The 12,110-nt window shown below is 56.1% G+C and overlaps 1 protein-coding gene across 1 annotated transcript in view; it reads right to left on the reverse strand.

Moving 5' to 3' along the window:
• The window catches only part of CNNM4 (cyclin and CBS domain divalent metal cation transport mediator 4), a 52,438-nt gene extending 45,427 nt beyond the window's left edge, over positions 1 to 7,011 (reverse strand). Inside the window, exon 1 of the mRNA XM_065584308.1 lies at positions 5,520 to 7,011. Within this exon, the coding sequence (XP_065440380.1) occupies positions 5,520 to 6,933 (1,414 nt within the window). The 5' untranslated portion in view covers positions 6,934 to 7,011. The remainder of the gene's footprint in view (positions 1 to 5,519) is intronic.
• Positions 7,012 to 12,110: the final 5,099 nt, after the last annotated feature.

The following is a 12,110-nucleotide window of genomic DNA, read 5'->3' on the forward strand; positions in this document are numbered from 1 at the left end:
TTTCACAGAGCCAATAGGGGTCAGACGCGATGATCACAGTGATCCCTTCTGACCATCCAGTCTGCATAGCCAGAGCCCCCGTTGTCCCCGCCCCGTTCCAGCATCCAGCCCACACTTCTGCCTGAGCTCACTCAAAAGTCTGTGTGTCGGAACGTGCCCACCCAAACGGACGCTGAGCGGGGCAATCCTCCGTCCCAGACCTTCTGACCCCGCGAGCTCCCAGACGGGTGTTTGGTAAAGGACCTAGGGGTTACAGTGGACGAGAAGCTGGATATGAGTCAGCAGTGTGCCCTTGTTGCCAAGAAGGCCAACAACATATTGGGCTGCATTAGTAGGAACATTGCCAGCAGATCGAGGGATGTGATCATTCCCCTCTATTCAGCACTGGTGAGGCCACACCTGGAGTACTGTGTCCAGTTTTGGACCCCACACCAGGATGTGGGAAAATTGGAAAGAGTCCAGTGGAGGGCAACAAAAATGATTAGGGGGCTGGAGCACATGACTTATGAGGAGAGGAACCGGGCTTGTTTAGTCTGCAGAAGAGAAGAGTGTGGGGGGATTTGACAGTAACCTTGCAGGCTTGGGACTATGGAGACAGGACGGAAGATGCCTCCATGCTGTTAGCCCCAAGAGGGGAGAGCAGGGGGACAGCTGATGAAGTCAAGCAGTTTAACAGTGATCTATTGTGCCCTTCCCCATGCCAGTGCAGATTCAGCCTGTGGAACTCACTGCAACATGAGGGAAAAGAAACGCTCCTGCATGACTTTAGGATGGCGTTAGAAGAGTAAATAGTATTTAAATATGCTCTGTGAGCTTTCACTTTCCTGCCTGACCCAGGACCAGGAACTGGACAGGTGAAGAGTGATTTGCAATGTTAATACAAATATTCACCAGTGCACGCTGGTTTTTGCCCCTGGGCTGCGGCTGATTTTGCAAGGCTGATTCACAGCAATCTGAGGTACATCTGAAGGTGCAAGAGAAACGAAGTCTCCTTCTTCAGGGCACAGCTGAAAGTGGCCGAGGACGAGCCAGAAAAGGTCACCAGCACCCATCTTTGGCTTTGCTGCTCTGCTCCAGGAGCCAGCAGCAAAGTGAAATTCACCAGATCTCTTTTCTGAAGGCCCACAGAGCGGTGTGGGAAGGGGAGGACAGGCTGGCCTGGGAAATGGCACAGAATAGAGGAGAAATTGGAGAGGAGAGAATTGAATGTGCAAAGAACCAAGACTTCGGCTAGACAGGCCAGAGGTCAGGGAGCCGGGCTGGTGTTTGGGAGACCTGGATCAATCCCCTGCTCTGCCACAGACTCCTGTGTGACCTTGGCAAGTCACTTAGTCCCTCTGGGCCCCTGCTCGGTGTCTGTAAAGCAGGAGAACAGCACTGCCCAGCCTCATGGCGCTGCAAAGATCAGTGTAGGGAGCATTGTGAGACACTCAGATGCTACCACCATGGGGGCCAGATAAACATTGTGGTGATGAGCGGATGGGGCGGATGTTCCCAGACCGACGGCAAGGGATGTAATCAATACGGGGATGGAGCAGGGCAAGGAGATCTAATGGAGGTATGGATCAGTGCCCAAAGAAGAATGCGGGGGTGACAAAGAGGGCAGGCAGTGGTGGGGTGACATAAAAAGGTGCTAGATGTGATGGTGGAGGAGGATCTTAATGTGAACTGAAAAGCTTTCGCCCACTGAGATTCGTTCCTTCGGCAGGAGCCGTCACCGGAATGCAGATGCGTCAGCGGGGCCGGGGCAGAGGGGGGAGGAGGAACCGGTGTTCACATACGGTGGCTTGCAGGCTGCGTGCTCTCTGCGCCAGAGGGGAAAACCAAAGGCAAGAGGCTATTTATTGTTCAAGGCCTTTCATCTCCCCTTGAGGACCAAGCTCGGAGAACGTCAGCTAGCCCAGCAGTGGATTGGCAGAGTGACAGGCTGCATCGAGGGAGAGCAGAGCCAGGCTCCTGAGACCCTCAGCCCACCAGGGGTTGGCTGCACCCTGGAGCAGCCACGGCGGGTGTGGGGGTGTGTGCTTTGTGCTGCTCTCAAGATGCAGGGCATGGGGGCAAGAGAGCTTCAGCCGCAGCTGGAGCGAGGAGCCCCTGCCCCTGCGCCACAAGGCCCGAGGGGTAAAGGGAGAGAAACCCTGCAAGAACCCCCACAGCTCCCTACAAAGTATGTTCTCCTAGTGGGTGTGTGCCCCACACCGCACAGCAGGGTCCCCACACGGCAATTCCACCCCCATGGCTGGCCCGGGCTGTGGGGCTGTTAGAGCTCTGGGACCCTCCTGCCTTGCAGGGTCCTAGGACATCTACGCTGCAGTTAAACAGCCTCTTGGCCCAAACGCCCCACGAGCCCGGCCAGCCGCGGGTGTGGACAGACCCTCAGTCAGGGACATTAACCCATGGCCCCTCCCTAGCCCCGCCCATGCGAGGATCTCCGAGTACTTGGTCCCTGAGAGAGGGCTCTGGGTGGCTGGGCACAGAGAGGGTGGGAACTTGCTCAGGGACCCCAGCAAGCCGGCAGAAGAGCCCTGACTTTGCCAGGGGCCTCAGCCCGCCTTCGTGGGACCGATTTCCGGGGGGAGGAGAAAGGAGCTTGATCTTCACACGGGTTCAACCCTGGGCCAATTATGTCCCCCAAACAATTCAAAAAGGCAGCAAGAGGCTCCAGTGGGAGGTTGAGTCTGTGCTTTAACGAGCCCCCGTCCTGTCCAGCAGGCAGGGCTGAGTAAATCTGCAGCTTAGCCATTAATTCCTTGACTTAGGTTTTTTAAGTGTGTGTGTGGGGAGGGGGAAGAGATTGGGGGTATTGACATTCGGGAGCTCATAACCCCTCTCCTCCCCCACCAGGGAAGTCTGTGGCCAGAGCTGCAGCTCAGCGAGGTTTTCAGCTGGCTGGACTGAGGCCCTGCCTGTTGTCACGAGGGTAGCGTGGCCGGGGTGTGACCTGCCCCGTGCCCTCGGCCCCAGAACACACACACCAGTGTCTCAGGGACGCACGCCTGCACAGGCGCTTGTTGGGGCACAGGGATTCCAGAGACCCGTGTGACCATTCCCCCAAGTGCTCTCACTGCACAAACTCCTGCCAGCCTCTCGCCACTGCCAGGCGGGGCGGGCGGGAACCAGGTTCACTGGGTCCAACGTGCAGCGCAAACCACGCCTGGACCAGCTGAGCAGAAAAGCTGCAGCCAGCCCAGACGGGAGGGTGCGTCTGGATTTCAGGCGATGGAGCCAGAACCAAACCCAGCGGGGACAAGGGATCAGATGAAAGTGACCTGAGCTCCTATCCCAACCTCAGACCAGACCCACGTCACGTGTCCGTAGTGCCCATCGCAGGGGCGAACGGGGCGGGCACCGGGGCTCTGGCACAGCGGCAGCTTCCAGATTTTCAGGTGCTAACTGGCAGTGCCCCAGCAACAGTTCTAGTAAACAAATCTCTCCCCACCCACATTGCTGCCTGGCCTGCCTGGGCTGGGGAGGAAGGGGACTGGCAAGGGGAAAAGTCCCTTTCACTGCAATGTGAGTGAGCTGGGCCTGTGGTTGGGGAGGGAGGGGGTTAACAGGGAGAGTGGATCCTGCTCAGCTGGGAGGGGGGACGCGTGTAATATGTTCCCGCCAGGTTCCCCAGCAGGCTCGGGTGATCCCTGCAGACTCACAGCCCCGTGGTGCTGAACCAGAAGCAGTAAACATGGTCCCAGTGTTTCGCCCCGTGCTGCTTGGGGTGGAACCCTCGGAGTTCAGGGCCCGCAGGGCTGCAGGCGTGGCAGTATCGCCTGCCCCAGCACTGCCAGCCTGACTGTGGGGTCAGCGCAGGGACAAAGCCTCCACAACGCAGAACAAACACAGATCAAGCCCCAAACAGACCAGGATACCCCTGCCAGAGCTACTCCCAGGAAAGGCCCGAGAGACACAAACAAAGCGCTAAGGCCTGGGGTGAGAGGGGACTTCTGACTCCGTGGCCTGCTCAGATGTTGGGCTCGCTGCTCTGACTGTCCCTGGGCGCTGGTGGGGTGGGCTGGACCCCTGTCCATCAGCAACTGGAGTGCGACACCTCCCCCCACTGCACACAGGCCCCAAACCAGGCATCGCACTGCCAGGACTCTAGGCCAGCGCTGACTCGGTTCCAAAGCGTCTCTGAAGCCCACTGCCAGGGCCCTGAGTCTGCCGACCGGAACCACTGGGCCCAGCGGAGTGACCCTGGTGCCCGGTGCCCCCTGCAAGCGCTGTTATCCTGGAAAGAGATCAGCTAACAACCAGCAGTGCTTCCTGGCTTGTTTGTGTCTCTTCCCGCTAAGCTGGAGAGCAAAGCTAGTCACTGTCCCGGTCACTGCACGGCTGGTGGGGTCAAGTCCTGCCCCACATATACTGGGGCTAGAGAGTGACCCACATTTAGAAGCTATGAGCACTGCCATTGCTGGGGGGGGCGGTGAGAGGGGGTGTACAAGCAATTTGTTGCTTTGACTTTCTGGTTTACACAGTAACACGAGCTACAGATTGAACATGGGGACACACACCCCCAGCACATTGCACAGAACTGCCATCTAAGGGACAGCATGAGGGGGAGCACTTCTGCCTTGGACCCCCTCTTTCGGCCTGGCTGAACCCTGAGTCTCTGACGGGCACTTGGCTCATCCGGCACCAGGAGTGCTCTGACACAAATGAGAAAATCACCCCCAGTCTGAATCAAAGAGACATCACCAAGTTAAAACCCCGTATTTGAGTAAAGACATTTCCTTCCCTGGGCTAACAACATCCAAAATGATAAAAAAAACTAAACTGACCCCCCGGAGCCACAACTTCCCCCTCCCCCGACAGCTTTGTTTTCTTTCTGCATTTCATTCCACTGGGACAACAGATTCCTCAATTTCATTGGCACTCCTACAGCAGTTTCACTTTCAGGTTCTCTGCTTTAGCAGGTCCTGCAATGTTTGGGTTGCAAACACGTGGGGAAGTGGTTAGCTCCAGATATCAATAAAACCCCAAACAAAGGCTGTGTGCATATATAATATTTTATGTAAATATTAGCTTTCGGCAACTTTTTAGACCAAAACCTCCATCTAGGTCCTAAGGAATCCATCAGTGCCCACGAATGGGTCTCTGGGGCTGCTGATCAGAGAATAAACCAGCCTTTTCTGCAGACAAAGTATTTCTAAATTTTTGCGTTGAACAGAATTTGCCTCCTCGCAATATAAATAGAAGTCTCTCCCTCCCCCGCAATGCTCGGTTTTAAATATCCTTGCTGCTAAACAGTCGGGAAGGATTGCATCCCTTCCCCTGGGAGCTGCAGAAGCTGGAGATGGACATGTTGCCCCTACTAGGTGCCATCTAGTTAGTTCATCTCCACAGGGCCCAGCTCAGACTCCAGTGATGGTCAGCCTAGAGTTTCCTTTCTCACTTTCCCGCTAGTGACAGCCCCTTGGCATTCCTCCATCGGCCCACTAACGCCGCACACCTACTGTCCTAGTGCTCCAGCCCAGCCCCAAGACAATAGCGGAGCAAGCAGAACCCAACCTGGGCTGGCTTACCCTTTTTGAACTCCTCCAGCATAGCATCGAGCTTGGTGTCGTGGAAGACGAAATGGACCGGGTGGTTGTAGAACTTGGTGATGGTCTTAAGGGGGGTGCAATCATCGGGGTCCACAAAGGCCAGGTCCTTGACGTAGAGGATGTCCACGATGTTGGAGCGCTCCACCTCATAGACGGGGATGCGGGTGTAGCCGCTCTCCATTATCTCCGACATTGTGTTGAAGTCCAGGATGGCGTCGCTGTCGATCATGAAGCAATCGTGGAGCGGGGTCATGACATCCTCCACTGTCTTAGTCCGGAGCTCCAGCGCTCCCTGGATCATGTTGAGTTCCTCCTTGACCAGGTCATTGTAGGGCTCCGTCACCTTCAGCATCTCGACCAGCTTCTCGCGGTTGTAGACGGTGCCGATCTCCTGGCCCAAGATGCAGTCCAGGAGCTTGCTGATGGGGAAGGAGAGGGGGAACGTCACCAGCATGAAGAACTTGGTGATGCCGATGGTGTTGGCGCCCACGGCCAGGCCGTGCCGGGAGCAGAGCGCCTGCGGTACAATCTCGCCAAAGATGACGATGCCGATGGTGGAGGCGATGACGGCACCAAAGCCGGAGCCGATCAGGTCGTCCAGCAGGATGGTGAGGGTGGTGTTCACCAGCACGTTGCCCAGCAGCAGGGAGCAGAGCAGGTAGTTGCCCTTCCTGCGGATGGGCTCGATCTTGCGGGCGTAGCGCTTCTCCTTGTCAGTGCCACAGTTCTGCACGATGCGCAGCTCCATGGGGTCCAGCGCCATGAGGCCCAGGTTGAGGCCGCTGAACATGCCGGAGAGCACCAGGAGGCAGAGGATGAGGATGACCTGGAACCAGAGGGGCAGCAGCGACTTCTTCTCCTCCACCACCATGAGGCGGCCATCCCTGCCCTCATGCCGCACCCAGGGCTGGCCAGGGCCGCGCTTGGTGCACAGCACGTAGATCTTGGCCTGCTCGTTCTTGCGCAGGGGCTGCACCCGCACGTGCAGCACCCCCGAGGTGTTGTGCGTGTCGTTCATGTGGGGCTGCACCACCAGGTCCTGGGTGTGCACGGGGCAGCTGGTGTTGGTGTCAGCGCGGGCGTCGGAGCTGGCATTGGCACTGGCCCTGGCCCCGGCCCTGGCCCCCAGCTCGGCGAAGGCCACCAGCGCCCCGGTGTGCGGCCCGATGTCCAGCCCGAAAAGCCGCAGCTGCACCTGGCTGCCCTCGGTCACCTGGATGACGCCCCCGTCGGGCGCCGCGGCCGCCGGCTTGCTGGTGCCCTCCAGCCGCATGCCCAGGATCACGCTGCTGCTGTCGGGCGGGCCCGGCCCCGCCGCCAGGGGGAGCGCGAGCGCCAGCCCCAGCAGCGCCCGCAGCGCCGCCGCCGCGCCCCCGCCGCAGCCCGGCGCCATGTTCCGCTCGCCCCGCGCCTCGCCCGCTCGCAAGGCACAACCGCCCGCTGCTGGGCTGGCGGCGCGCACGTCACCCGCCGCGCGGCCACGCCCACGCGACTCGGCCACGCCCCGGGCCACGCCCCCTGCGCGCCTTAAGGAGGCGCCGGGCTAGGGCGCGTTAAGGGGGGTCGCTGTCCCGTCTTGGGAGTGGAGACGGGAGTTCGCGGCTGCGGGGGCATGTGCGGGGTGATTCTCGGGGTGGTGATGGTGGGGTGTTATTGGAGTATAATTTTGGGGGGCAGTGGGGGAGGGTGTTATGGGGTGGGGTATGATTTATGGGGGTGGTGGGGGAGTTGGTTATGAGGCAGGGGGATGATTTGTGGGGGAGGGGGTTATAGGGTGGGGAGGATTTTTTGGGGGGAGGGGATTGAGGATAATTTTTGGGGGGGAGGGGGTGTATGGGGCAGAGTGTGATTCTTTGGGGGTAGGGAAGGGGGTGTGTGCTTTGGGGCAGCCCTGCCATGCCTAGGCCTCTCTGCCCCCCTCCCCCTGCCCCAGGTGTAAGATGCTATCCCATAGTTAACATGGGAGCTAAGCCCCTACAGAGGGACATGATGATACTCTCTAGGGCGCGGCAGGGGAGTCACGCCCCTGAGCGCTCCCCCACCCCAGCTCACACCGTGAGCCTCCCACCACATGGAATTTTCCTCTCCTTGCCCCTTGTTTCTCTTTGTTGATTCATGACTTTTACAATTTGCCATAAAACACAGGAGTCAGTAACCACAGGAAGGGGACCGACAGCGTGGCGGCTTGCCCAGCGCCATCCTGCAGCCTTCAATCCTTCTTGTGTTATGAGAAGGAGTAAATAACACTTCCTTATTTACTTTTTCCACACCGGTCATGATTTTATAGACCTCTATCATATCCCCCCCCTTAGTCGTCTCTTTTCCAAGCTGAAAAGTCCCAGTCTTATTAATCTCTCCTCATACGGAAGCCGTTCCATTCCCCTAATCATTTTTGTTGCTCTTTTCTGAACCTTTTCCAAGTCCAATATATCTTTTTTTGACATGGGGCGACTTCATCTGCTCGCAGTATTCCAGATGTGGGCGTACTATGGATTTATATAGAGGCAATATGATATTTTCTGTTTTATTATCTTAATGATGCCCAGCATTCTGTTCACTTTTTTGACTGCCACTGCACATTGAGTGGATGTTTTCAGAGAACTCTCCACAATGACTCCAGGATCTCTTTCTTGAGCTGTAACAGCTAATTTAGACCTCATCATTTGATATGTACAGTTGGGATTTTGTTTTCCAAGGTGCATTTCTTTGCATTCCTTGTGGTGGGTTTTGTAACAGACACATTACAGCAGAGGCGATTGTCCTCCAAACAGCACGCAGAAAGAGCTCCCTATTGTGGCATCAGAGAAAACCTGCATTGTGCACCTGGCACCCTGCCGCTGGGTAATGCTGGCATGTGAAGAGGTCTATAAATATCTTGCATTTCTAGAGTGTACTCCATCCCTGGAGAATCCCAGACTGCTTTGCAAACCGTTATACAAAGCACACAGGGGTCACTCCCACCAGGCCTGAAATGCAGCTACCCCTGGGGTGGAATGTCTGAGCTGTTTAACAGCTCATAGTAACGCTAGGAACAGTTTAGGGGCCCAAGTCTGTGCAGTACTGACCATCCTCAACTCCCTTTAAAGGGGATTTGAAGACAGCCTGGTTCGAATCAGGCTGTAGGAACAAAGTTGAAGGAAATTCTATCCCCAAATAAACTGCAGGAGGAATGTAAAGAGGTGGAATGTAATGACTGACTTTGGAACGGGGCTAAGACATGCTGACTTGTGCCAGGAGGCTGCACCTTCGCCCCTGGGGAACAAACAGCCCTGGCTAAGTAACATGCCTCGTACCTCCAACCCAGGAGGCAGAGAGGGGGGCGGCGATAGGTCGGGAGTCAGTGAATAGGACAGATGTACAAGAAGTCATTAATAAAAGCATCTCGGCAGACGGCCCAAAGGCACTCAGACAGCCCCAGCCAAACCTGGATCATTTGCCCAAGTACCGGCAGTTCCCATCTCAGACTGAATATTGAGCGACGGAAGCTTGTTCTGCTCTGAGCACTTTAATACATAAAGAGTTTAGCCAGCTCAGCACAGAGCGCCCTTCTCCTTTAACAACTCTGATGCTGCCTTGTTGAGCAAAGTCCCTCTTCGGTGCTAGCCCCAGGTAGCTAGTAGAGAAGGGCAACAGCCCTGCCAGGTGCATCAGCTCAGCTCAACCTGACCCTGAATGATTAGTTCCCCAGTATTTTTAAATGGCCCATGGCCCTTAATGGCTCCGTCCAGTCACTGTGCAGCCACTGGAGCCTACCAGCTGAATACAGTTGAGTTGCACAAAGCTGGCTTGTGTGGGGACATGATGGGATGTTTGGATGAGGACAATTTGTGGGGCTAGTGATTAGTTGGCTGGTTCACCGAACCCGAGGGTCAGTGCTCAATTACCAGGTGAGCTTGGGGTTACAGCACTTCAGGAGAGTCATGTCAGTGTATGATGCAACCAAACAAAACCTAGTGAGTCAGAGACTTTCAAAGACAGGCCAGTGTGTGGGAATGGCCTGGCTGGGCAGCCTGCATAGCTCACAAACAATGTAATGATCCCAGGGCAGGCACTGTAATCCAGCCCCAGTTCTTCACCTCCAGCAAGGGGTTTCATGCAGCTTTTCCAGGGGACAAGGAGACCAGTTCTGATTCCTCTCTTCTGCCAGAGACTGCACCCAGGGTTTGTTCTGGGCCCTGCAACAGTGATGGACTCACAGAAAGGGCACAAGGCAGAGGCAGGTGTAGAACCCAGGAGTCCTGATGCCCAGCATTATGTTTGCTCTACTTAACCAGAGCTGTCTCCTCCTCCTAGTGACTGCTATGGTCCCTTACAATGATAACCCACTGCAACTCTATCAGAAGGATCCAGTGCATGTTAACAGTGGAGGAATATCCCTTTTTAAGACTGGAAATGGATTTCTAGTTTAAAGTTTCCAACAAGGCTCTATCTGCCAGCCAGAAAAAGTTCCCCATGACTTTAATGATCACACAGACTAGCACGAGGGCCTTCTATAAACACAGGCTCTGTGCTGGCTATATTTGGACCCATTGCTGCAAGGAGCTCCTTCAGGCACTCCAGGCGGACATAAAGAACTCCTTCTGCCAGCATTGCCAGGTGCACGATCCTAGAGCAGCTGGGCTTGATTTTCCTGTCGCTCGGGCTGGTGTTGCTCTCACTTGCACTGGTGATTTCGCCCCCGATGACATCAGGAAGCGGAGATAACTCGCTGGGCAGCTCTGACCTGTCTACAGATCCCTGACACTGCTCCTCTCCTTCTGTTCCCCAGTCTCAGACTACTGTGACCCAGCCTCAGGAAACAGGAAGAGCCAGGTCTCATGCCTGCTCTTGCCCAGTGGAAAGCAAGCGGTAATTAATGCATTGCCTTTGGGAACCGTAACCTCAAATTCACCATCAGAAATCAATGGTCCACTGGAATGTGTTTCTATAGCAACAAGGACCAGAGAGATAACTCCCTGTAAGGCAGCTTGTGGGCTCAGACAGAAAGAGCAAGAAGATGCATGATGCTAATGCAGCCCTTGACTATCACTGCTGGAGAGCTGGGCTCCTGGGTTAAGTCAGACGTGGAGATCAGTCTGGCTGGCTCTGCTCCTGGGTGGAGATCAGTCTGGCTGGTTCTCCACCTCTGCTGAGGGCTGGGCCAAGGTGAGACCAGGAAGGGATGCCGTGAGTCAGGCTTGAGGTGGAGGGGCAGACTACGTGAGGATGCAGGACCAGAGTAACTGGGTCAGGATTCTGAAGGGCATCAGCAGAGCAGGGTGCGTGGGGAGCCCAGGATGGGAACAGCAAGGTGGTGCTGGAGCTCAGGCTTGAAAGGCATTGGCAGAGCTGCGTAAGCAACATGATTTGCACAACCCCTGAGTGAGCTCTGGACAAAGGGGGGTCAAGTGACATCATTCAAGGTGCCTTGCCACAGTAAAGCTGCATGTTCCAGTCCCGTTCCCCATCCGGGCTGAACAATGCCAACAGCCAGGCTTCGACAGCCTGTTCACTGAGCTCTGGCGGAGGCTGGGGCTGAGCCAGGCTGGCAGTCCCTGTCAGAGCTGCTTGCTACATCCAAGGGGAGCGTCCTTTAGCTTCTCAAAGCTGGCCTTAGGAAGAAACAACTGGCACTTCTGTTCAGAGAAACCCGAGGAAAGTGCTGCGTCAGCTGATTTCTATTCCCTTTCTTGACACAAACACCACAGTGATGGTGCCTGGGTCCTCTTTGGCCTCCCCATCCCTCCCCACCCCCCGAGCCACAGCTCTGCTGATGCTGCAGAGTCTCTCGCAGCACGGACACCCTGTACTCCAGCAGGACTAGGGGGCAGGAGAGCTGGTTCTAGCTCCATCACTGACCTTAGGGCCCGTGACTCAGTTTCTCCACACACAATGGGGTCAACAACACTGACCCAGCGCTCAGGGAGCCGTCCGTCTGTGCTGCAGGGGGAGACCCAGCGATTAGGGTGACCAGACGTCCCGATAAAATCGGGACTGTCCCGATTTTTAGGCGTGTGTCCCGACCGATATTTCACACTCCTGTGTTTTGTTTGTTTGTTTTGCTCTGCCAGCGGGACTCCACTTTTTTTTTTCCTTTGCTCCGCTGGCGGGGGACCCCCTCCCCCGTGTCCCGATATTTTCTTCATCCCATCTGGTCACCCTATCAGCGATGGACGGTGTAAAAGGGCCTGTTAAAAGAACAGGAGTACTTGTGGCACCTTAGAGACTAATAAATTTGTTAGTCTCTAAGGTGCCACAAGTACTCCTGTTCTTTTTGCGGATACAGACTAACACGGCTGCTACTCTGAAAAAAGGGCCTGTTAGTGCATCGTGGCCGCTGAGATGGGCGCAGGCTCCAAGAAGTGTGTGTGGGGGGGAGGAGTGGGCTGGGCAATGTCTGGTGCCACGGAAGTAACAGTGGCATTTCGATGGGGAAACTGAGGCAGGGAGGCACAGTCAGGGCGGGGCACCCTCCGGCCACCCTCACCACGCCCGGTCCCGTCACCGCATCACTACCGCGCCTGTCTCCAGGCCACCGTCACCATGGCACCGTTGTCCCCATGTCGCTAGGCAACTGTGGCCGTGTGTGTC

The sequence above is a fragment of the Chrysemys picta genome, chromosome 2 (genome assembly GCF_011386835.1).
Source record: "Chrysemys picta bellii isolate R12L10 chromosome 2, ASM1138683v2, whole genome shotgun sequence".
In the NCBI taxonomy this organism is placed as follows: Eukaryota; Metazoa; Chordata; order Testudines; family Emydidae; genus Chrysemys; species Chrysemys picta.